Source organism: Gallinula chloropus, assembly GCF_964237585.1.
Source record: "Gallinula chloropus genome assembly, chromosome: 7".
NCBI lineage: Eukaryota > Metazoa > Chordata > Aves > Gruiformes > Rallidae > Gallinula > Gallinula chloropus.
In genome coordinates this window covers 13,221,060-13,245,660 of record NC_140092.1, presented here as the reverse complement: position 1 = coordinate 13,245,660, position 24,601 = coordinate 13,221,060, and the positions used below count along the sequence as shown (strand labels likewise).

At 40.5% G+C, this 24,601-nt stretch overlaps 1 protein-coding gene across 1 annotated transcript; it reads right to left on the bottom strand.

Annotated features, from left to right (window-relative positions):
- Positions 1-1,870: 1,870 nt before the first annotated feature.
- Positions 1,871-18,100, bottom strand: PGCKA1 (PDCD10 and GCKIII kinases associated 1; the record flags this gene model as incomplete). Its single annotated transcript, XM_084266955.1, has 3 exons — positions 18,084-18,100; positions 3,832-3,879; positions 1,871-2,810 (listed from the first exon to the last, which is right to left on the bottom strand). Exons 2-3 carry the CDS (start codon positions 3,861-3,863, stop codon positions 1,871-1,873), a joined length of 972 nt encoding a protein of 323 aa, XP_084123081.1. The 5' UTR covers positions 3,864-3,879; positions 18,084-18,100.
- Positions 18,101-24,601: the final 6,501 nt, after the last annotated feature.

The following is a 24,601-nucleotide window of genomic DNA, read 5'->3' as shown; positions in this document are numbered from 1 at the left end:
AGGTTGGATGGAACCTTTAAAGGTTGTCCCTACTTACTGCAGTGGGGTTGGACTAGACATCTTCACTAGGTCAGGTTGCTCAACTTATATGCACTTTAATAGGCCCTTCTAAGCATTTTCAAGTAGGAAAGTGGTAGAGAAATCAACACTGCTATGATATTTTAAAAAACATGTAAAGCTTTTTTATTTTACAGATACAATGTGGTGACTTTCATCTGTGGCTGAATATGAATATGAATCTTGAAGCTAAGATTTTTAAGGTTTGGGTGTTTTTGATGGCTCCTAGGGATATCATTAATGTTTTGAGATATTGAAATCTTGATTTGGGCTTGCAGTATTTGGAAGAAAAGGAGTCTGCATTTAAATAATTTCAGTATCCACACATTAATTAAAACCCACCTCCTAATATTCTAATTGTTATGTGTATTAGATTAGGATTCACAGAATCACAGAACACTAAGAGTTGGTAGGGACCTCGAAAGATCATCTAGTCCAACCCCCCCTGCCAGGGCATGTACTTTTGACAAATACATTGTTGGTGTTTTTTATATGCCTAATGAAGGATATATCTTATGTAACAGTTGCATAAAAGTAGCACTATAATCAGAAAATGCATAAAGCACAAAAGCCAGCAGATAACTTTTCATATGATTAAAAAATTTATTAAGAGTTTATAACAGACTCAGAAACCACAAAATTTCAGTATAAAATGTCAAACAGTTTCTATTTCAATCATTAAGATCCCACTTTTGAGTAAACAGTGGCATCAGGTTGGTCTCTAACTTTGCATCCCACAAGAAAAGTTAATGTACTAGTCTGAGAAAGGGTAAACTCTCCAGGAATGCAGCTATGATATTTTCAGATCTTCCATTTAATTCAACTTGGAAGCTCAATCCTTTTCCTGTTGTAATTTCGAGGACTTCAGCAGAGCCAGGGATGGGTCCACATTGGCTCGTGCTGGTTTTATATAAACAAAAGGCATCTTACTGGAGAAGTTTGAGATGCAACCTGTTTGTGAGCTGTAGTGTTAAAGCAAGTGAGTGTGCCTGGAAAATTCAGCAGAGTAGAGACTTCTTAGGCGGTAGTTTTACAACAGTTGTAATCTACCCAAACTGGTAGGACTGATCCCTCTCCAGCACCTCTGATAGTGTGTTTGCAGTTCTTATGTGAACTATTTCAGCCCATTAAACCAACAGAAAGCCACCCACTCTCTTGGATTTGGCTAGGATTCTGCTGTTTTAAGGAACCAAAGTAGGTCACTTGGAGTATCAAACAAGGTCCAGGGGAGGTGTAAAGGCAAGAGATGAGGTTATCTGAATGACAGCTGCACATGCACAGCTTTAGGTTTCAGCTGTAATGGAACTGCAGTGAAGTGCAATCCAAGCTGCCTTCTGATTTTCATACTTCATTAGATCATAAAACTTTGGGTCAATTTTGGTTGGTTTTGTGCTAACATGATGAAAATCTGTGGTTTCTAACACCATGACTTCTGTAGTTCTGTTTTAAATAGTGGAAGTTTTCTGAACCTGGAACGTGCAGTGTGCACAGACCCTCTTGAGGGTCAAAACTGGAAGAAACATCGGCATGAGTCCAGATGAGGTGGGTATACAGCAGAATATTGTGTGGAAGAAATGATGCTTTGTCCTCCTGGTTGGCCCCATAGAACAGAGTGCTAGTATTACAAGTTAGCCAGGGGAGCACTTCTGAAATGAAAATGCTGTATAAACCAGGTCAAGGGATGTGGGTTTAATCCCAACTCCTTTTATGTATGCTGTTCATAATAGCTGTCCACATATTGCTGTACATGTGTTCATATAGATCCAGAAATAAAATCTGGATTTTACCCAGTGTATTAGAAAGAAACCTTCATCTAGTAGTCCTCATCATCCTCCAGGTCTTCCCCTGCAGTTGCAGCTTCCAGTGCAGCCAGAGCTGCTGCTACTTCTGCATCTTCCTCCTCCATTTCTCCATTGATGTCTTTGTGATCGGGGTGTGTGGGAACTTGTGCTACTTTGGTAACAGCCATGGCAGTGATACTACCAGGAATGCCCTCACTCAAACTTGCAGAGTAAGTTTTTAAATGTTCAATACTGCTCTCCTCCATAGGCAAAGGTGGAGTTATGCAAAGGTCCAGGTCCTTTATTGCTGAGGGCCCGGTGTTTTGATCCGAAAGTGCACAGTTGACTGAAAAACTGTCTTTTTCAACATTGTTCCTGGTTTGATTGCCATTTTGGGGATAATCGATAGCTGGCAGTTGTATGGCATTGCTTTGTGCCTCCAGTATTGCACTGCCTTTGAGAAAGATGCCATCACCTGCGGACCAGTTCTCATCCTGAATACTGTTTGGCTTATCGCAGGTTGCCTTCTGCCTGTCTGGGTCAAGTTCTTGGCCAGACCCATTTAATTTGGTGTAAAAGTCTCTGTTGCTGGCTGAAGGAGACTCTGCTGACTGGCTGGAGAGTCCTTGTTCACTGGATTCCTTCACTGGGTTTGTGCTGGGATTAAGCATGGGGCAACTCCTTGTGCAGGAGTTGCCACCATTGATTGCAACATCAAGCTTTGCAGCATGTTTCTCAAGGCCATCCTCTTGAAAACCATTGTCTGTGTGCTTCCAGAGAGTTTTTGTGCTATTTACCTGGGGTTTGTTTTCTGTTCTGTTTAGCTCATCCTTCTGGAGTTCATTTTTGTGTTCTTGAGTTTCACTGTCCTCTTTGAATTTGGAATTATTGCTGCCCACCTCTTTATGTTTGTAGCTGTTTACTTCACGAATGCATCCAGGTGATTGTACATCTTCTGGATCAAAAATATAGCTGCAATAATGAAAATTTATAGAGAAAATATTAATTATGCTGCTAGTATACTAAGGAGGATTAAACATATTTTTTAAGCTGGAGAACTTGTGGAATTGGTGTCGCTAAACTTTACCAAAGTCCTGAAAATGAGCTAAATGGAATGGAAATGCTGAACTGTGCTGTGAACTGCTGTCTTCTGGGACTGCCTGTAACTGTGAGAACCTTGTGCTGATTGTTGCATTTTTCTGGTTTTTGGGTTTGGGGGTTTTTGGGGTTTTTTTGGGATAGACTGGACAATGAGGAGTAATCACATATGTACTGATTAATGTCCTCATGTAACTGCTAAAATATCTCCCTGTTTACTCTGCTGTTCTTCCTTTCAAGTTTTTTTTGTGTCCCCTGCTTTCTCCCTTCCTCTGTTTTTCTCTTGCTCCTAATTTTCCTTGACTTATTTATTCCAGAGCCTGCCTCTCTCTTCATCTTCCCTCTTTCTCTCATAGCACCAGTTTTCTTTCCCACTTCCTTACCTGTTCTAAAGGTGTGGCCAAGGGAAGGAGTAACTGTTAAGTGGGTGTCTTTATACAGCTAGCTAGTCTCCTCCTGGAGATTTCTAATGTTGGAACCATTCCCACAACTGTGTTTAAAAGTTAGATGGAGGCAAGGATTTGCAGTTCCTTTCCATTGCTTAGGGGGGATAAAAGGTGTGACAAAGTCTGTGCTCCTTGTGCTACAGAATTGAGGGACAGCTATGCTGCCTGAATGAGGGAAAGCTTTTCCAAAGAGGAGGTATTCAGTGCTATGCCATTTTTCTGTGGGATAGGAATTATGGAAATGCACCTCAGTTACAGTAAATCAAAAGGACATTCACATGAAATCGGTATGCCTGTGCTCTGGTGTGACTTTGAAGATACTGCAAACTTTGGGGAAAACTCCAACCTTGTAAACAGGCCTGATTTAAGCAGCAGTTGTAGGGGAGAACAGACACATGTTTTTAAAGTGTTTCTTTTATTCAGTCTAAGTGACTCTTGTTCTGTTGTACCTTTGTATCATTTTGCAGCACCTGCACCCCATCTGGATTTTCTTTAATCTGAAAAGAGAGAGAGGGAGGGCAGGGGAGAGGGGAGGTGAGTGAAGCATTATGAACTTGCGTATGGGCATTGCATTGAAAATTATGTTCACGTTCAGAAGGGTTTTGTTTCTTAAAAAGATAAATGCCTATATAAGAACAGATGCAGTATGGTTCAAGGTCTTTCTAGGGTGCTATCTTGTGCTGACAGTGACCTTTATTTGGGGAAAAATCTAGGGAAGAATTTAACAGGTCTTAAACAGAAAGTAATGTTCTCCCAAACTATTGTCCTAAGCAGCTTTATGATTTGGAGACTCCTCAGTCAGAGTATTGGTGTGTTGGATTGGGTTTTTTTTTTATTTATTTTGTTTGGTAGATACCTGTAGACTTTTGTTCCATGGATTTGTCTACTTGTTTTCTGAATATCAGTAAACTGTTAGCATCTACAGCACCCTTGGGAATTTCACAGCACCTGCTTTTGTTTGACTTGAACCTGGTTCTTGTTTAGCAGTATTTGATGCCGCCTTCTTCTTCTGTTAGAACAAAATGGTGATCAGTGTTTCCTATTGTCAGCATAGTACAGATCCTGTACTGCCCCTTCAATTCTGATAAGCAATCTGAGGAATCCTCAGCTTTTTAAATGTTACCCATACTGATGTTGTTTCATGACTATAACTTGTCCTTGTGATGGTTCTCTGGACCTTTTGCATTTCAACATCCTTCTTAAATGAAGAACAAATGCAAAGTCCTCTAGATGTGGGGATGCAGAGTTTTATTCTTTCCTAATCACTCCTTTCCCCACTCAGTTGGCTTTGTCAGCTACTGAGCACTGAAGTGACATTTTTGTGGAAATACATCCTAGACACAGACATAGTGCTGGGATTGGAATTTTGTCTTCTCTGGCATGTTGCATCTGCTTTTGGCTATGGTAAATTCTTCAGAGTTTGACTAGAGCTTGCAGAGTGTTTTAATTTTGCTGCATCTCTGTATATTGCCAGCTTTCTCTGTGTGTGTGTTGCTGCTTGACCGAGTGAGATGCTAAGAGCTATCTGTTGCACTGTTCATATGCCAAAGTCTTTTATTATGGGAAGAAATAGTTTGAGAATTTGGACCCTTGAGAACTTTTATGTTCTTAACCTGAAGACACAGATCTTAATGTGCCCAAATTCTAGGAAAAAACATTATTCTTTATGGGGTGGGACTGTCTTATTTCAAGTTAATCAAATCATGACAGGTTGCTAATATGTTTTGTCCATCATTATTTAGATTCTCTTTTTCTCTCCAAGTTTTACAACCTTGCATGCTTTTACTGTTGCCTGAGGACAGCAGCTCACTTCACATAAACAGAAATTGATGTTCTGTTTTCTAGAGTGATTTATTCACAAAACGCCAAAGGAAAGGAGCATTGATTTATTTTACCAAGCATGGCCTGAACTGCACACTAGTGATTATGCTAGCAGAAATTACAATCAAAACTCTGTTGTATAGGCTTACTGTCTTACTATTTCCCTCTAAAATCTGACTTCCTCTGGCTCCAGCACTGATCAAACTGCCTGATGTCCAGCCCCTCATTCCTGGACCCTCTAAGGCTCTACAACCAGTCAGCAGCTGATTTTAGCTAGGGGCAGCTGTTCCCACCTATGCTTTTGTCTTTGCATGTTTTAGAATGGAAACTTCTAATGGTAGTAGCTTCCCTATGTGCATTATCCCTTCCGTGCTTCTGCTGCTCTTTTGCTGTGTGTCATTGTCCCCCACTGCTTAACAGTGCCACAGCAGGCATTCTGACACAGGGCTTGTCATGAGAAGTGGATGTGGTAACTGGTGAGGTCATCAAATCTATGAACCCTCCTTGTGTGGAGTTGCCCTACAGTACAAAGGCATTTGGATGCATCTGACTGGATTTGTAGCTTATTTGAGCTGGCTGGCATAGCCATCTCTTCCTGCCAGAGGAATGGTTACTACAGCTTGCTTTGATCATGTTAAAAGCTGAATTAGCTGTAGCCATTCTTTAGGTTAAGCCTGATATGAAGCTGATTCAGTTGAGCTAAGCCCTATATTGACACTTTCTGGGTTTGATTGGCATCCTTGGTTAAACTTGATTCTAAACTGAGAGGACAAAAACTGCATAAAGTTGACCTGCTGTTGATAGACTCAAGCTTCATATCTCAGTGGTTGGCAGGTTACCATGTGTAAGATCATGGTGTGATCTCTGCTCCTGGAAAAGGCAACATAACTTGGCTTATGTTGAGTTTCTTTCTATACAGACTCTCACCATCTTGCCATGGGCCAAGAGCATACAAATATTATTTCAGGATTGTTAAGTCATGATAACTTCAGTGGCTGTCAGCTGCCATGTGAGCCCACTGAACTGCCCACATAGCCTTTAGCTTGACTTAAAATTTGATATGTTTGGTGAAACCAGCCCTGGTTGGTATGCAGACCAGGTCTGAGAACAAGACACTGCTTCTAACTGGGTGTGGGCACTTCAGGTCAGGCTGCTTCTGATTAAACTTTTATCTGACCAATTTCCTCCTCAGTGCTTTTATTTATAACACTTTGATATTTTTTTTTTGAAGTCAAAGTCTTGATTTTTAACTGTTGGGAAGTGTTAATTGCTGTTCTTTATTCTGTTGTAAAGACGCTTGTGATCATCAATAGAAGGCGATTATAATTGAAATTACTGTTGTTGTTTTCAAGGAAGCACTTTCCTGGATGTTGGGGTATTTTAATTCCAGTTACTGTTTGAATTATCTCTGCAGCTACTGCATTAAGCTTTTCTGCTAATTAGTTACAATTCGATCTGTCCTCTAGTATGAATAAACTGGTACATATGGAAAATACTTTATGTTGTATTATCTTATAAATCATTTCACATCCCTGAAAGAGAAGTATGATTTTATAGTGTCACTGTCTGAACACTGTTTCCCCCCCCCCATCCTTTTCTTCCATATTTATAATCTTTCAAGTCAAGTTGGTAAATAAATCTGGCGAACTGAATTGCTTTTATAGCATGAAAGGCATCTTTAATCCTCCTTATCTTGTGTTAGCTACCCTGCTCTGAAGACTCGTGTATTGTGTGATGTTCCTAGTTCCATTAATGGATAAGTAGTTTTAATAGGCTCCTGTCTGGAGCAATTTGAATCAAGCATGTGCTACAGACTTGCAGCAACAAAGGGTTAGAGAGCTGGGATAAGCAATGGATAATGGTATGTTATCTGGTACTGAGTTTAGAAACATTGCATCCTTTGATGTTCAAATTCTTTTTTTGCCTTTTAAAGACGTTTGTTCTGTTAGATATTCTGTGCTGCTAAATTGGTTAGATAATTTCAGATGAACATGATGTGATGTGGAATGCTCCCTTGCAGAAGCCTTTGAAGGCTAGTTCCCTGCCTGAGAACACCCCCACCCTCACAAAAGGCAGGCTTCCTGTCTAAAGTAGTAGTAAATTGATCAGCATTAACATTTAGATCCTCAGGATTCGGATCAAATTGCCATTAATAGTAGACATCACTGTTTCCCAATCATGAAATTTCTGAAGGCCTGTAAATTTCTGTCGCTAGTTATTATGCAGTCAGTTAATCCTGAACACTAGCACATCATCTGGCAATAAAACTACTGTAAATGTACAGTACAGATCTTAAAAAAATTTTTATAGACATACACTGGAGCACTTGGAGCATTTACAGGAAGGAGACACAGCTGTTCAGGTGAGAGGGGGCTAGAATTAATTTTTTTCCCCACTCTGCTTAGTTTTGAAATTTCACTTTCCAGCTTTGAGTAGCTGTTAAATAGTGCAGCCAGCAGGACTAGAAATGATCAGTGCTGGTGAGGCTGCACCCTGAGTGATGTTTTTTGGTTATGGGCCCTTCACTACAAGAAAGATGTTGAGGTGCTGAGGGCAATGAACCTGGTGAAGGGTCTAGAGCACAAGTCTTATGAGGAGTGGTTGAGGTAACAGATTGTTTAGCCTGGAGGAGGCTGGGGGGAGACCTTATGGCTCTCTACAACTACCTGAGAGGAGGTTGCAGTGAGTTGTGTGTTGGTCTCATCTCCCAAGTAACAAGTGATAGACAAGAGGAAATGGCCTGAAGTTGTGCCAGGGGAAGTTCATATAGGTTATTAGGAAAAATTTCTTCACTAAAAGGGTTGTCAAACATTGGAACAGTCTGCTCAGAGAAGTGATTGAGTCACCATCCCTGAAGGTATCTAGAAGACATGTAGATGTGGTGCTTAGGGATGTGCCTTAGTGGCAGTATGAGGTTAATGGTTGGACTCAATGTTAAAGATCTTTTCCAACCTAAATGAATCCATGATTCTATTCTGTGAATCTTCTAAAGTGGGTCCTTGAGCAGTTTCTGCAAAATGGTCAGATACTTGCAGCATGAAAGTAGGATAGGCTTCGGGTTTGCATATTCAGTGTCAGTGCTGATAAGGTTCAGTGAGAGAGAGAGAGAGAGGAGGCCCAACTCTGTGTTCCCTCAGCCACCCAAACAGACCTTTAGCCACCCAAGCAGACCTTTAACTGACCATGAAAAAGATAGTCTAGATATAATGTCCTTGCAATCTGTTAAACAAGGGTTCACAGAGAGACCAGGAAGACCTGGTGTCATGCAAGAGGGACTTTCTTCTTTCAAAAGAAAATGATACAGGAGAGCAGGTATTTTAAAACTAGTTGGCAGAAAAAAAAATCCTATTATGGTTATTAAGGAGGTAATAATTAGACTTAATTGGAGGAGAGCAGAACACCAATCCCATCAGTAAAGCAAATGCTGAAAAATGCTGAATGTTTTTATGGTGGCACATACTGAGAGAATAAAGTGGGACTTTTCTTTAAGTATGAGACCTTGCTGAGGATAACAATAATAGTGTTGGATTCTAAAAATGTAACCTTACATTACAAGCTCCAATATGCTTATCACATTTGCTTATCAGATTTAAGAAACATAACGTATCTGATTTTAAATTATGTAATAACATAGCTTCTATTGTCTATTTAAACTGTAGATGTGTTATGAATAAACAAAAGGCAAATGAAGGGTAATGTCATGAAAAGGGAAGGGCAAACAGTTTGGAGAAAAAACATCAAGAAAGACTGTCAAACCATTTTTCTTGGAAGTTTACATAGAAGCAGAAAAAGGCCAATCTTGCTTTTGTTCATGGTGTGGTTTTAATTGTCTTGATTTCTTTTTTTTTTTTTTTTAAAGCCCTCCAGGAGCTGGGGGAGAAAGGTGAGAGGAGAGCATATCAAAATAGCTTTTCTAGTAGGATTCAAACTGGAACTCTGGCTTGGCGACTTTTGATTATTATTTTTATAAGCCAGTGTGGGTTTTTGTGGGGGTTTCACCTCCATTTCTCCTGGTACTTTATGAGCTTTTGCTGTTTCTTTGGCTTCTCTCTCTCCTCTATCCATTCCCACTCTAGATAACCAAGGAAGGTGTTTTTTTTTTTCTTATGTGTGTATTACTGGGTTGCTGAGCCTGAATGATGCATATCCCAGTATTCTGGGACACCTCTTTCTGCTCCCTTTTTCCAGTAGAGGCACCTTTTAGACAAGACCCTGCCCTTGTCTTCACCATCTTCCCTGCTGTGCTTTGCATTCCTCATAGAGATGGTGGGACAGATGGTAGAGCTGAGAAGAACTATATTTGGAAATTTAGAAAGCTAGCAAACATACAGTAGAAAAAACCCAGCATCCTGTGGCATAGAGAGAGAGAGGATAAGGGGCAAAAGGTTGTAAAGGAATAAAGAGCAGGGACATACCCTCATTAGCCAGCACTGTGCAGGTTGATCGCTGCTTTTGTGTGAATACAAAAAACTCTCTCACTTTGCCTAAAATACATAGAACTCTTAAAATCCTGCATTTTTCCCCCGACTTTAGTGGCTCTTCTGAGGCCAGAATCTCTCTCCAAAGAGAGAAAGGGGGAAAAAAAAAGCCCCCCCCCCCCGCACTCACACCCCATGGGCCCAGAATCCATTCCTGCTAATGCTGTGTGGAGAGTAATGTCACTGATTAAACCTTTGGAGCTCTCAGATAAACATCTTTTGAAAACAAATAACTTTCCCACAAAACCCCAGATCAGCTCTGTTCTCGGACATGAAAGTTACAGCCGGATTTGGCTGAAACAGTTACATTTAGCATGCCGGGGACAGCCCAAAAAATTGCGGAAAAAAAAGACCAGGTAGAATGTCTGGTCTTTCTCAACAGGGTCTAGATCCTTCAGCAGCTCTCAGCATAGTTGTTACGGAGGTGATAATTTGATAGCTTGCCTGTGCTTAAGTATGCATCTTAACTCAGAGTGAAAGCTGGACTGAAATCTGTCCACATTCCTTTTCCGTGCTTGTTTCTTAGTCTGGAAGGTGCTTCTGAAACTTGCTTGTCATACAATCTCAAATAAAGTATTAACCTGAATAAATACCATAAAACGCTCCCTTACAGGAATGGAGTCCTACCCTCATGGGTTCTTTTTGTCTGTTTTTCTGTAGCTGACTGGTTTTCAGTGTCGTTGTGGGCGCTCTCCTGGCGCACAGCGCTGCAGCGGTGTCTGCCGGCTGCAGCCGCTGTGCAGTCCAGCCCAAGCGAGAACACCCGGCGGTGCGGCCCGCTGAGTGTGACCTGCGGCCCGACTCCTGCTCGCCCTGCAGTCCTGCTGCCTGCGTTGCCCTGCAGGAAGGGGAGCTGTGCAAGAAGTGTGTTTGGGGTAGCTGGGTTTACCCACCTGTTTTGAGGGAGGCAAGATCTGTATTTGGGGAAAAAGGGAGTGTTAGTGTCAAAGAGCCTTATGCTATCCTGCCAGCTCAAGGTTAGTGCCAAGGTTATTGTTGCCTGTCCCTCCTTTGGTTACACCTCCCCCTCAAATATGCTCCTTCCATTGACTTCACAAACAAAGCTGTGGAGCCCCACAGGACTACCAGCCACTTTTATTCTCCTCTGAGGTCTTATTTGTCTACTGAATGGTTTGCATGCATCTCTAGTGCAGCTAACTGTGAAGATAAGAGAAGTTGGCACAGAAGGACCTGTCAAAGACTCGTATAAAACTTCTTTAGCCACAGCTTAACTGCGGTGGTGACTTGTGGCAGTCGGCTTTAGCTGTTTGACTCCCATTGCCACTCTCTGCTTGTTCCTTTTCAAATAGGCTCCTCTGTTTCTCACAGATAAATGCTATCATTGCAGGAATGCAAATAATCCTTATGCTATTCTCAGCTGTTGAGTATTTATATATTTATATATTTTTTTAAGTTGTTCTTTCCCCCCCCCCCTCCCTGGTCAGGCTGAATTCAGCCTGTAGACTGTGTGTGGATTGAGGCAGTGGCCTGATTCTTTATGTGCTTCTGTGACCGAAGTGTCAAACTTTTGGGTGATATTACACACTGGCATTGTGTACATATAGTGGCTGTTTGTTTCAGTGAGGGAAGAGTTTGATGTATGCCATATGCCATACAAGCCATGAAGTCTGGGGTGTGCTTTGTGTGTAGGGATTTAAGGGTGTAATTTATGCTACTTCCCAGTGAAGCCCTGAAACTCATTTACACTTACTGTAGGGCAGGTATCAAAATCTGGAGACTCTCATGCCCCAGAAGCATGTTTTTTTGATATCTGGGAATTTATAAGGTTTTGCTTAGTTATGGCTTCATGAATTCTGATGCTTTTTATTCTGCTAGAGTAGGGCTTTTGTTACTGAGGAAGTAGCTCTGGTAGCACAGTGTGGTTTTGCTTCAGGAAGGTAATACAAGAGAGGATAACAGAATTCTTAAATGACAAAGGTATGTGAGTAGTCATAGCAAGAAGCTAAGTGATGCAATCAAAATTGTTTCTAATTAGCTGAATCCCATACGTTTCAGGGGATTACAGAGCAAAGGGATTTAGTATCAAACACACAACTAACAAATACCATGCTTGCTTGATGAACCATCAATGGAGTGTCAGCTAATCACCGAACTATGGCCTACTCCCACCAAAAAAATGGTAATGTTTTTAACCTCTCTCTGCATGGCATCATCTGAAAATTTATATATGTATTAAGTGTTTATCCAGGAAATCTGTGATAATAATAATAATTGACAAAAAATTGTGGTTAATGTGGTCTTTGTCCCAGGACCACAACGTTAGCAGTCAACACTAATTGCTATGTACATGAAATAGTACAAACTGCATATTATATCTTTGGATTATTCATAACAGCATCCAAGGGAGAGTGTAGTCTCCTAGCTGAGAAGTGTGTCTGCTGTGCAGGAGTCAATTATGTCCTCTAATTGTGGTTGCATGCTGTGGCATTTCTCGACACTGGGGAAGAGCATCCTGCCAGCATGATGCCTGGCTACAATCTGATATGTGACTCTGGCAGGGATGCTCAGAGTAATGGAAATATCTACTTAATTCATATTCTCACTGAAAGGCCTGAGGAAAGGTTAGATTTAGCCCAATTCTGCTGGTCTTAGAAAAATACATTTTAATTATCTTACAAGAAACTGTACCAGTTTAGTTGGCAATGGCAATACCTGCCAGTTGTTACATGCCAGTGTAAATACCTTACCTGGAATAGGAAGCATCCACGTTGATGCAAATGGAACAACAGAAGCTGTTCCCTTTACAACTGTCCCCTTCCCATGTCTACAGGCATCTAGCTATGTTTTTATCACATCCTGATGGTATTTCTGCTCCCTTCTTGCCCCTTCACCTTCTTCCTCTTTCATGCAGCTGTTTTGCACCAAACTAAGATGCAGCAGTGGGCAGGTTTCAAGGCAGGGAAGTGTTGGTGTTTCCAGTTCAGCCGCAGCACACCTGCACTTGTTGGCAGGTGTGCTCACCCAAGGGGAAGGTAATGAAGAGTAGATGCTATCAGCTTTACAAAAGGTGTTTTGTTTTGAGTTGTAACTGTTGGTTATTGACTAAGCTGATCTTCCAAAAAAATGTAATAATATGCATAGCTATGTTAAGTCCTGCTAGCTCCTCCTCAAAATGTCCTTTCCAAACCAGTAAGGTCAGCCAGATCTTCCACTTATCCTAGTGGCTTCCCAACAGGATTTGTCAGTATAAGCAGTCCCATCTTTTATCTAAGATTCCTATTTCCACTCTGTCGACCTCTTACATTTTAAAGTCGTTCTTGTACTACTTTGTTCACTGGCTAATCTCCCTGGCAGCTCTATGCTTTTTTCTAATGCCTCTGAGAAAGCAAGGCCAGCTCCTGGGGAAGGTGTTTCTTTTTGTGAGGCCCTTATTAGTGCAGTAGAGTGCCCTGCAGGGCATGTGAGCTACTGTGACTCAGAGGTGAGCCCAACATGTCCCTTTTACCTGTTACACTCTTTGTGATTGATTTTAAATATTTATAAGCCATTTAAGAGGAAATGCATTTTTTTCTGACTAGTTCCTCATCGCTCACAACACCAGGTCACAGAACATTTCCCTACCCCTGTTATTTACCATACAAAATACTTGTTTGATATTTTTTTATGATTAAAAAGAAGAGTGGGGCAAAGGGTAAAACTCTCATAATCATTACCTAGTTTGCACAAAGGAAAAACAAATATAGCTTGCAGCATAAAACCACTAATTTCCTCTTCTGCCAAGCTTATTCCCTGCATCTGGTCTTCCCAAACTTAGATTGCTGTCTGGTGCTTAAGTTACTGAAGTTTACATTTCCCATCTTTTAAAATTTTTAATCCTATAAAATATAATGGCTTGTACTCTAGTGGAACCTAAAACCCTGAATCATGTTTAGCTTTGTATTGTACAGAGGGAAGCATAGAAATGCGCTCCATCCCAGGGGATGTGTGGTCTAAATGTGTGACGAGGCAAAAAATGGGTACTGTAAGCAGATGGGCATGTACGTGTGAAAGAAGCAATCAGCAGAGAAGCTATATTTAATTCAGTAATTGTGTTAGGCTAGGCCCAAGTGGGGATCTGTGTTTGGGATCACAGCTGGAGCCTCAAAATAGCTGGAGCCAATTTTTATGTAACACAGAGGAACTGTATCTGAAGTCTCATCTCTCTTGGGAGGTTAAGTGTCTCTCTGCAACCTTGTGTGACTTTGGAGAATGGATTCTTGGGTTCCATTCCTTGGTCTGAAAAACCTCGGTTGTATCCAATGTCTTTTAAAAACACCTAACTAGAAAGAGCTCCAGAATCAGGGGCTCAGGTAGTGCTGCCATGGGGCTATGATTCACTAGATCCAGGCAAAGCGTAAGCAAAGGAACAGCTGCCTTCTCGGCCGCAGGCTTCACAGCCTTCCTCCCAGCGTGCCATTGAGGATGTGACTTTGACAGCAGATAGACATGGATTTGAGACTGAGAGTCAAACTTTCCACCCTCAGGACAGTGGAGACTTCGTGTGTATGATGCAGTAAGTCTTTTCAAGAGAAAAACATGACTCATTTGCCTCATTTGTCCGGTCTTGCAGGCTAGCTCAAATTCAGCTAGAGGAAGTGGCTTGTCATTTTTGTGCAATAAAGAAATGACCTGGCAGATTAGGTTGTAAGGCTGTAGTTCTATATAAGCATACCTCTCCTTAGGTGTCATATTCGTGTATGTATAGATAAATAAAAAGATCTTAAACAGGGAATCAAGTAGTCCAAGCAATTTTCTCTTCCTGTTGGTAAAACAGTCTTATTGTTTGCTCCCCAGCTTTGGAAACAATTATTGAAGTTCTGGTTATGGATTTCAAAGGGTCATTGCTCTTATGTCTTGGGGAATTCTCAAAGTAATATTAGGAAGACATACAGAGAACTTGTTTGACTTGGTTGCATGAGGTTGCTGAAAGAAAAGTATATGACGATTGATGTATGTCATAAAGGTCCAGGTTCCAATTTATATGTTTATTGTAGAGGATGAGGTAGCTTATAGAGATGTTGCAATAAAAATCAAAAGCTGTAATTTGGAAATTCTGTTACATGTTCATGTCATTTTAATGCAGCTGTTAAAAGCTGTTATTTGATCCTAGTAATTTCAGAAATATTTGAATGCTCCAAAACATCCCTCTATTTCCTGCCTTCTCACATAGCTCCTGCTCTGTACATTCATAAGAAGCTGCTTCCTGGTTCATGATAGAAATACCTGTACGTTGAGGTGTTACCTAATGCCTGCTGTAGGTATTTCCTCTTGTCATATGAGTTAGTACTGCTCTATCCTGCTTCAGTGATAGGTCTGTCATTTTGACTTGTTCAGTGGCCTGATCTGAGCATCTTGAAAAGCACACGAGCCCTTTACATTCGGTACATGCATATTCTGTGTGCTGCCTTGAGAAAGAATCAGTGGGGAAAAAAAAAATCTAAACAGGTCTCTCCTTTGACCAATTCCCGAGTAGATGTCTCTTTCATCAGAAACACTGAGGTGCTTTGTGTATGTTATTGTTCTTTACACTTTCTTTCTTAATGGTTGAACCATTTCTCCTGGCATAAAAACAACATACAGTTGAAAAAATCTGGTGATTCCCCACTCCCAGTAGATATCACAGACCTATCTTTAAAATATTAAGGAAATGAGAAAAACTAAAGGTCTCGTGATGGCTTTCTTTACAGATGCTTCTAGTTTGTCTACAGGGTTAGTTAAGAAGTGAGTTTTCTTTGTATGATAACAGGGTTAGTTAAGAAGTGAGTTTTCATTCTTTGTATGATAGATAATGTATCAAAGGAGGACTTAATTCTATAGGACTCAATAATTAGCTCCCAGAGTGTAGGGAGAGAGAGGATAGAAGCACACTGCTTGATTCATCTATATATTAAAGGCTTTGGTAAATTTTGAGGCTGAGAAAATTCAACAGTTGCTGAGAAGTCAAAGACATCTGTTTAAAAAATAGCAATAGTTTGAAGATGTTGCTGTCCCTGCTGAAAGATCAGATTGAAATTTTAACTGAATTTGAAGAAAGGCAGATGCTGAGGGCGGAAAGGTACATTTGAAGAAAACACCAATATATCTGAATCTGCAGTTGCATCCAGCCTTTGACAGATTTACTTTTGGCTATGTACTTTTTTGGCTCTGTGTGAGATGCTCCTGAGCAAACTGATGGATTGGAGTGCCTAATGAGCTGGGGCATCTCAATACCTGTGTGTGACTTAATCATTAAGTAGTACTAAACTTGGGCACTGAACTGAAGATCGGGGTGTCACTGGCTTGAACTGGTGTGGCAGTCCCTGAGATCCTGTAGCACTGCAGGATCCACGTGGCAATGTGAATGCAAAGCAGAGTCTCTTCTGGCCCTGATGTGGCCTTAGTTTCCTGAGCCCTCACCAGAGGGGCCTGGGAGAATGCAAATAAGGACAGAATCTGCCTTTTAGACTATTTATTACTCTGGGGCTGAACAAGTCAGAAACTGCGGAGTTTGATTTTTCTTTGCAGCACTGACAGGAAAGCAAACAAATCCTTTGACTTGAAGTGTATATGTCAGCACAACTGGCTGTGGAGCTGCTTGTTTTCTGTCTTCTGGCTCTGAAGTCAATTTTCCTTAGACTCATTTGCAGAATTAGCTGAGGATTATGAGCCTGGTAAATATAGAAGTATTTTCTAGATGTGTATTGTTTCTCAGCTCAATATACACTTATGTATGTAATAAGCATATATAAGGGCTTTTTTTGTAGCCTTCTGGAATAATTTCATTTTTATAGTATGAGTTTTATGGATGCTATATGAACAACAAATTCTAATTGGGACATTAGGAAAACGGGAAATATCAGACAGTGAGCATGAGGGCTATAGCCTACTGCCACAGGACACAGTCTGTGAGGAAAAGCCTGGCAAGCCAGACTGGTTCTGAGCTATGTTATGTGATTATGCCACATACAGTCATATAGCTGCCACTAATTTGCAACATAGCAGCGTATTGTATATTGCTATGAAAGCAAACTCTTCATTGGTCCTTCATCTGCTTGAAGCTGTTGCCTCTTGTATTTTTCTGTGAGCAGCAAAAAAATAAAAACAGTTTATTGGCCTTTGGGGGCTGGCTACAGCTAACAGAACCTTTAACAAATGCCATTGAAAGACTTTGGATCTATATGGGAAATATTTTGTGAACAAAGGATGATGGGAAAGGAGAGATGGTGGACACTGCATATGTTTTAGGTGTCATAAAATTCTTGTAAGGTTAAAACAAGAATTGTTTTCATAGGTTTTATTATTTTAAGTGTATGTGCACAAAATGTATGAGCCGACTCATAATTTTGGCATTCTAGCTTATGGAAAACTTTTTTGTTTGTATCACATCAATTTTGTGGATAGGTTAAGTGCTGCTTTGGTTTTTTTTCTGTTTTCCCCTGTTGAGTTTTTGGAAGTGGGCATGAAAAGTCCACTGGAGTGGGAGCCTGCTGGAGTTCAGCAGGCCTTTCTTTATCTTTGTAAGTACACCAGGTATTTTTACTTATGGGACTCATTGCATGTCTATGGAGATTCCTTCAAATAGGCATTGGAGTTTTTTTCTGTATATGCCTTTAGGCAGAATTAAACCCAGGTAGGATATGTGATCTCAGCTGTGGTATTCAATTGCAGCTTTGTATCCCCAAAAATCATCTTGCCCTGAATATTTCAAATGCTTCTGATTTGTTTATATCATCTGAAATATTGCTAGTGGCAGGTATTATGGTGGTGCTGTACTGCTCAAAACATTGGCCCGTCTTAATACAAAGAAAATTGGATAAAGCCATGAGCAGTTAGTATGAGTCAATGAATCTCTTCTGTAAAAGAAACAAAAAACAAATGGATCAAGGAGCTTTCTTAAAATTGTCAGGATACTGCGTTTGACCATTTGATGGAATAACCTGCAGCGCTTTGTGAGGGAACTGTAAGAAATCAATGTGCTATCCCTCTCCAGCCAAATAAATCCTTATGTTTCCAAATTTGTTCTCCTTCCCCAAATCTTCCTCTTTCCCCTTTTGCTCTAGCTTGTTCTTCCTGTTCTTTCCTGCATCCACATTTTCTCTTGCCATTTTTCACCTGTGTTAACTGACAGAATGAGTCGACTTTGTGTTCCTGTATTTCTTCTTTCCAGTACCTTTGTCTAAACTTTAAATTGGAACTGGGCAAGCTTTTATTTGTTACATTGGAAATATCAGGGGCTGGAAAGAAACACCATTCAGAACCTGTTTTGTCCCCAGTGCTGGTACCAGCAAGGTATTGTCGTTAGAAAATGTGGTGGAGTACTGCAGAGAGAAAAATAATCCAGTGTTCTCTGTTGTGCAGTGGTTACAGTAGTGTATGGCCAGTAAGTTTTAAATAAAGAGAGTGGAAAATAAAGTAATTCCTACCTTTCAGACTGTACTCCATCAACTACTTGAAAGGTTTGTTTTAAATATCTTGATCCTGCAATAGTAAAAAACCAACACTTTGGTAATGGTTTCTTCACATACCTACACAATTATCTTTATCTTTATTAATGACCTGGACAAGGGGATCAAGTGCACCCTCAGTAAATTAGCAGACAACACTAAGTTAGGTGGGAGCATTGATCTGCTTGAGGGTAGGAAGGCCCTACAGAGGGATCTGGGCAGACTGGATTGATGGGCCAAGGCTAATGGCATGAGGTTCAACAAAGTCAAGTGCTGGGTCTTGCATTTGGGTTATAACAACCCCAAGCAGTGCTGCCGGCTTGGGGAAGAGTGGCTGGAAAGCTGCCTTGCAGAGAAGGACCTGGGGGTGTTGGTTGACAACTGGCTGAATATGAGCCAAAAGGGTGACCAGGTGGCCAAGGCAGCCAACAGCACCCTGGCCTGTATTGGGAGCGATACCTTGAGTACTGTGTTCAGTTTTGGGCCCCTCACTACAGAAAAGACATTGACATGCTGGAGCGTGTCTGGAGAAGGGTGATGAGGCTGGTGAGGGGACTGGAGAATAAATGTTACGAGGAGTGGCTGAGGGAACTGGGGTTGGTCTGCAGAAGAGGAGGTTGAGGGGAGACCTGATTGCTCTCTACAACTACCTGAAAGGAGGTTGTGAAGAGGCAGGGGCTGACCTTTTCTCCCTAGTGACAAGTGATGGGACAAGAGGAAATGGCCTCAAGTTACGCCAGGTGAGGTTTAGATTGGATATTAGGAAAAATCTCTTCATGGAGAGGGTTGTTAGGCATTGGAATAGGGAGCCCAGGGAGGTGGTGGAGTCTCCATCCCTGGAGGTATTTAAAAGATGTGGTGCTGAGGGACATGGTTCAGTGGTGGCTGGCAAGTTTGGGTGATAGTTGGACTTGATGATCTAAAGGGTCCCTTCCAAACAAGACAATTCTGATTCTAAGTAAGAATGATAGTCCTGGGTGTAGGCTGTCTACTGCGAACAATGTGGAGATATATCAGCCTCCTCTTTGTGCCATTGTGAATTTTTAATTTAGACAATTTAGACAATGCTCAAAGAAATCATTTTATGCTCATCCTCTTGAGCTGAACTGGAATGCTGACCTGCTTAAAGTGAGCATGAGCTTGCCTGCTACAGTGGATTAGGACTCATGTGAAGTGTTTATACTTCAAATAATAAAATTATGTTCAAATATGCAGTGTTATGGGAGTTTTTTCTTTTGCTGGGACCCAGGATATTTATAGTATCAGCTAAACCATCACCTGTACTGTATGCTTATCAGAATTTGTCAGAATCTGAATCCCTGAGATTTTCACAAACTTTGAAACTTAAGAAGTGCATCTGGTATTGCAGTAATAGTCTAGGTATTGGTAAAAATATTGGTGTCTCAGTTATGTGGGCTTCAGGTTGAATGGAAATTCAGCTAAATATTTTCTATTAAGAGTTTACAGAAACACAGAAAAATTAATGAGATCATGATAGGAATGGAATGAAACAATGCAGATGCTTTTTCTCCATTAAAAACATTTTCTGTATTTGTTGTAGTGAGTGGAATGTGGGCATATGCCCATGTGGGTCTGTGTGTGCACACAAACCTGTAACATTAATCACCCAGTTGAGCTCATTTCTGTGAAACGGGCAACGTCATTTGCTGTGGATTTTAGAATTTGGACCATGTGCTTTCTCCACATTTCTCTCAGTGACAATAGCTTGAAAAATCTCAGTGCAGCTTACATTACAAGCTACGAATCCAGAGTTCTGCTTGCACCATTCCTGACACCTGCAAGGCTTTGGGCTTGAGATCCCTTTCAGCAGAATTTGCCCAGGATTCAGTTTATTTCTGAATCCAACATTCATGGGGCTGGGGAGAGACAATTTCAAGGGAATTTCATGGTCATTGCTGTTGCTGCTGTCTCTGTATATACATTTCTTGCAATTATACTTTTCAGAATTTAGGGGTAAACTCTGAAAAGTTCTCATAAAATGTCACTGCTAGCTTTCAGGCTTGGAAGTACAGTTGGCTGTGTAGGTAGCTTCATGGTTCCTGTTGTCCTACAAAGTCAAGAAACCAGCAATGCACAGTGTCTGACCCATAGGTGATATTTAGAAGCTTTTCTGTTAAAAGCCTGAACTATGACTGAAAACTGAACTCAATTGAGGTCGGCCACGTACCTGACATGACTCATTGTTGAGGAGAGCTTGGGAACCCTTGATTCATTGTGTTGCTCTGTTGCCCTGCAGCAAGTCGCTTAACTTGTCTTGTACACTACCATTTCATATCCTTTTCTGAGCTTAATGTTTGTGCAGCACTTTGGAGACTTACAGCCCTGTTCAATCTCATTATTCTGTTGCAAAGGGTTGAGAATGTTTCTGTGCATCTGTTGAAGGTGCTGTCAGTACTTTAGGTGGAGCAAATAATCAAGCTTATGAAGAGTGAGTCATTCTGTGTTGCTGTTTTTATGCAACTTTTTCCTGGGGTCATCTCGTGTCTCTTGTTACCTTAATTCTATTCTCATTTGATATAGCTGTCATTATTAGTTACCAAGGAGATTCTTACATTTGATTTCTGTTCCAATCTCTAATTAATTTTTTTTTTTAAAAAGAATGTCCTGGGTCAGAAGGGACCTTAAACATCATCTAGTTCCAACACCCTTCTCTAGACCAAGCTGCGCAGAGCCCATCAAACCTGTCTTTGAACACTGCCAGGGAGGGGGCAGCCATTTTACTTAGTGTAATTCTGTCTTGATGTCCTTTATTTGTTTTGTGTAAGCCATGGTCTTAAATATTTCTGCATATAGTGAAAGTTAAAGTAAAAATAAAATCCATAACCTCTTGCCACTTGTTGAAAGGTCACAGATCTTATTTAACAAGTGCAAAAGATATGGTCTGCTTAACTAAACATCATAGTGTGTTCCTACCTCACATAAACTGCTTTTGTCTGTTCAAATTTTATAGTATTTGGTTAGATATAGGGTTTTCTTTTAATTTATATTTGGGTTTTGTTTGTATATTTTAAAATCTTCTAGGAAATACTTTTCTGTAATTCCCTGGAAATTTAAAATGAAAATGCCCAAAATGGGAGCTGACTGAGGGCATAGCTGTTGCTAAATTGTAAGCTTACCCATTTTATGATGTCAAGTTGTGATGGTTTGATAACAGATTTCACTGTGAACTTCTGTCTGAGGTGCGTGACAGGCTATTAACCTGAAAGCAGTGTGTTATTGCTTTAACGGAAAGCAGGGAATTAGTGAAACTTTTTGCCTGTGAGTTTTCAGCTCTCAATTTAACATTAATCCCCAACACCGGATGTTTAACAGAAGAATATGTGCAAAAGCTGGCTTTCAGTTGAACCAATAGTTCTTTTTCTGTGTCAGACAGGATCAGGCATAAACCAATCTATATTTATACTTAAAAACTTGAGTTAAAAATATCCCCTTTTCATTGTATTTGGAGCTTTTTCCTATTCTCTTGGTAATAGTTTGGAATGTGGCTGTTAGTCCTGCAAATTGCAGTCAGACATCTTAATTAAATACTCTTTTTACTATCATCTTTGCTTAGCAACGTCCCTTTTGAGATATTCTGGGAAACTTAATATTTGTCTGGTGTGTAAAACAGTGTTTGTAAGTCAAGAAACATTGTCACATCCTGCTCATTTATGTTCTTTGGTATTTTTGTACTACTCTTCTTGAGACAGAAACACGAAGCTTCACACATCCATTAGCTCCAACATTTTGTGCAACACAACCCCAAGTGACCTGAAGCTGAATTTCTGGAATACTGCTTACCATGTTGGTGCAGAACATTGAAGTTAGTGAATAGCATCTACATGGTTGTCATGGATCCAAGCAGCAAGTAGTTTTCACATTCCAAAATAACCTGGAATTTAAATAAAATCATTAGGCCCTCAGAAGCTCCTATTTGCATTTTCCCTCTCATTTAGCTGCTGACAAACATGCTATCTCAAAGTTGTATAATCAAAATCTAGATGTGATACCCTAAGCCTGCTTTGTCATAGGCTATGGGTATGCTCCAGCCCCTGGGTGTGTTTTGTGCTGGACAAAATTAACCTTTTGGACATTGAGCAGTTATTTCCATATTTACCTCTAGGGCTGCCGTTGAATCCCTTTCTAGGCTTTTGGGTTTTTTAAGTTATATTTGTCCTCTGCTCGAAGTGTGTTTTGGGCTGCTGCCTCCCCTGCACATGCTGGACAGTTGTCACTCTGAGCCACCTATTGTGCTGCTCTGTTAGCAGCTCCCACCCTGAAGTTTTCAGGTATTACACACAGTTCCTCTGTTGTTTAACATTGTGTGGTGTTCCCCAGCACTTCATCAGAAAAGAGCCTCCACCGCCCTAAGGATCAAAGAGAGCTAACATGTTTTACTCAAACAATACAGGGTTTAACTCTTTCTTTACTGAATTTGTAACTGTCTTCCAAGCTGATCAGAAGATCGGTTGGTTGTAGAAGTTACTTGTTTTCTCCTGTTGGTCAAAAGTATTAGAACTCTGTGCTGTCCCTGAGAGCTTCAGAAAATGTTCAGACATCAACAGTGGTTTTAATTTCTGCCCTCAGATTTGCATTACCCTCTCAGTTCCCTTCCCTTCTCCAACAGCCTTGGCCCTGCCCCATGTGTGCTTTGTGGTATTGTTCAAATACTTTCTCTGCCCCAAACTCAGTTGCCCAATAGCTTTTTGGGTGTCTTTTTAATCAGTTCAACTTTTCATCTCAATTCAAATTTCAGTGGAACAAACCTCTGACTTCCATGCATTCTTTGTGTTTCTGCCCCTGGGTTTCACTCTAATTGCTTACACAGACTACATTAATGTAACCATGTGTAAGGCAAGCTGAGATGTGTTTTCTATGAGGAGTACTGTATAAAACGTGGGCCCACTGCATGTTGATGGTAAAACTGGGATTGACCTTGCTAGGAATGGAATCAAAGCCTTTAAGATTCTGTTGCAAGATCAGAAAAGGGAGAAATTTTGTGACATTAAAGCTGAATTTAAAAATCTTAAATTGTTTCTATGAATGCTTGGAGTTGATTTTCACAGTATCAGAGTGAAGAAACAATCATTCAACTGTAAAACATGCACTTCTCCCATAGGTTCTATAGGGGTGAGGAGAAGTAAAAACGTAGGTAACTATAGCTGGCTTGGTTTACTGGGGAAACTGAGGGTAGAGAGATGAACAGTCACTTTTCTTTATGAAAGGTACCTAGGAAATGCAGTACTGTTGAGGTTAGTTATTCCATTACTCTTTCTTGATTTCAAAAAGTGCAAGGCTTTATATATTAGTATGCTTGTCCTTCAATTCTGTCATTACACTCCTTTTTAATATCAATCGTGTCATTAACAATGCAAAGAACATATGATCAAGAACTGAGATACCATGCACCAGTTAAAATTTGAATGGATGCTGTATAATAGCAATTCTTGGACATTTGACCAATCTCCCTGATTTGTGGAGAGCCTGATGGGTCATTGAAAAGACACAGGTGTTAACACCTTTCTGTTAGATAAGGCAGCTTAGGACAGCACCTTCCATTCAGTTGATCTTGCTGCCCGTTATTGTGTGCCCATTTGTGACTAGATACATGCTGTATATTGCTATTTGCATGTATTCCTATGTGCTTAGCCATAGTTGTCTTCTATTGAGGCCCCTTTGGGTCACTGTCAGTAAAAGATACGTGTATGTTATGTTTGTTCCACTGCTTTTATAGACTGTGCTGGCTGGATCACTAGTTTCTTCCTGAAAACTAGGGATCACGAGCTGTTTTAGATGGTAGACTGTGCTGGCTACTTTCTGTTTCTTCCTGGAAACTAGCAATCGTGAGCCATTTTATATGGTAGTATCCTTGTTTCTAGCCAGCTTTCTGCTGCCTGGACTATGAATCACAACAAAATACATTTATTTCATGTTTTATGAGGTATTGTAAAGAATCACAAGATAATCGATAGAAAGGAATCTCCAGAGTTCATCTAGCACAACCTTACGCTCTGTAGAGGTCTATACAGGTCTACAGCATGGTATGAAACATAACATCCAGGTTTAGCCCATTAACACATGGGAAGCTTTGATCTTTATTGGCAGCTGCAGCATATGGGTTTCCTGGGCAGGTGATGCAGTGTCAATATACTCTTATGTTTGTGTAGTTCTTTATTAGTAAAAATCTCCCAGAAGCCTAGGGTGAAAGTTCAGCATCTAAAATTTTCCACTTCTGTAACATTTTCCTGTTCTTAGCTTGGGTGTTAAATATGTTCTGATTTCTTACATCCAGATTGCAGCTCAAAATGCTACCAATCTGTCTCTTGTTTAAAGATCCTAGGAGAAGAATAGAACATACTAGTGTATTGCTGTATATTGCTATTTGCATGTATTGCTATATGAGCTACAGAGGCATTTATATTCCCTCTAGAAGACGGTATCTGTGGCAATTTTCCAGAGTCTGTTGTTAAAAAGAGATTTTTTCCTTGCAGTAGATT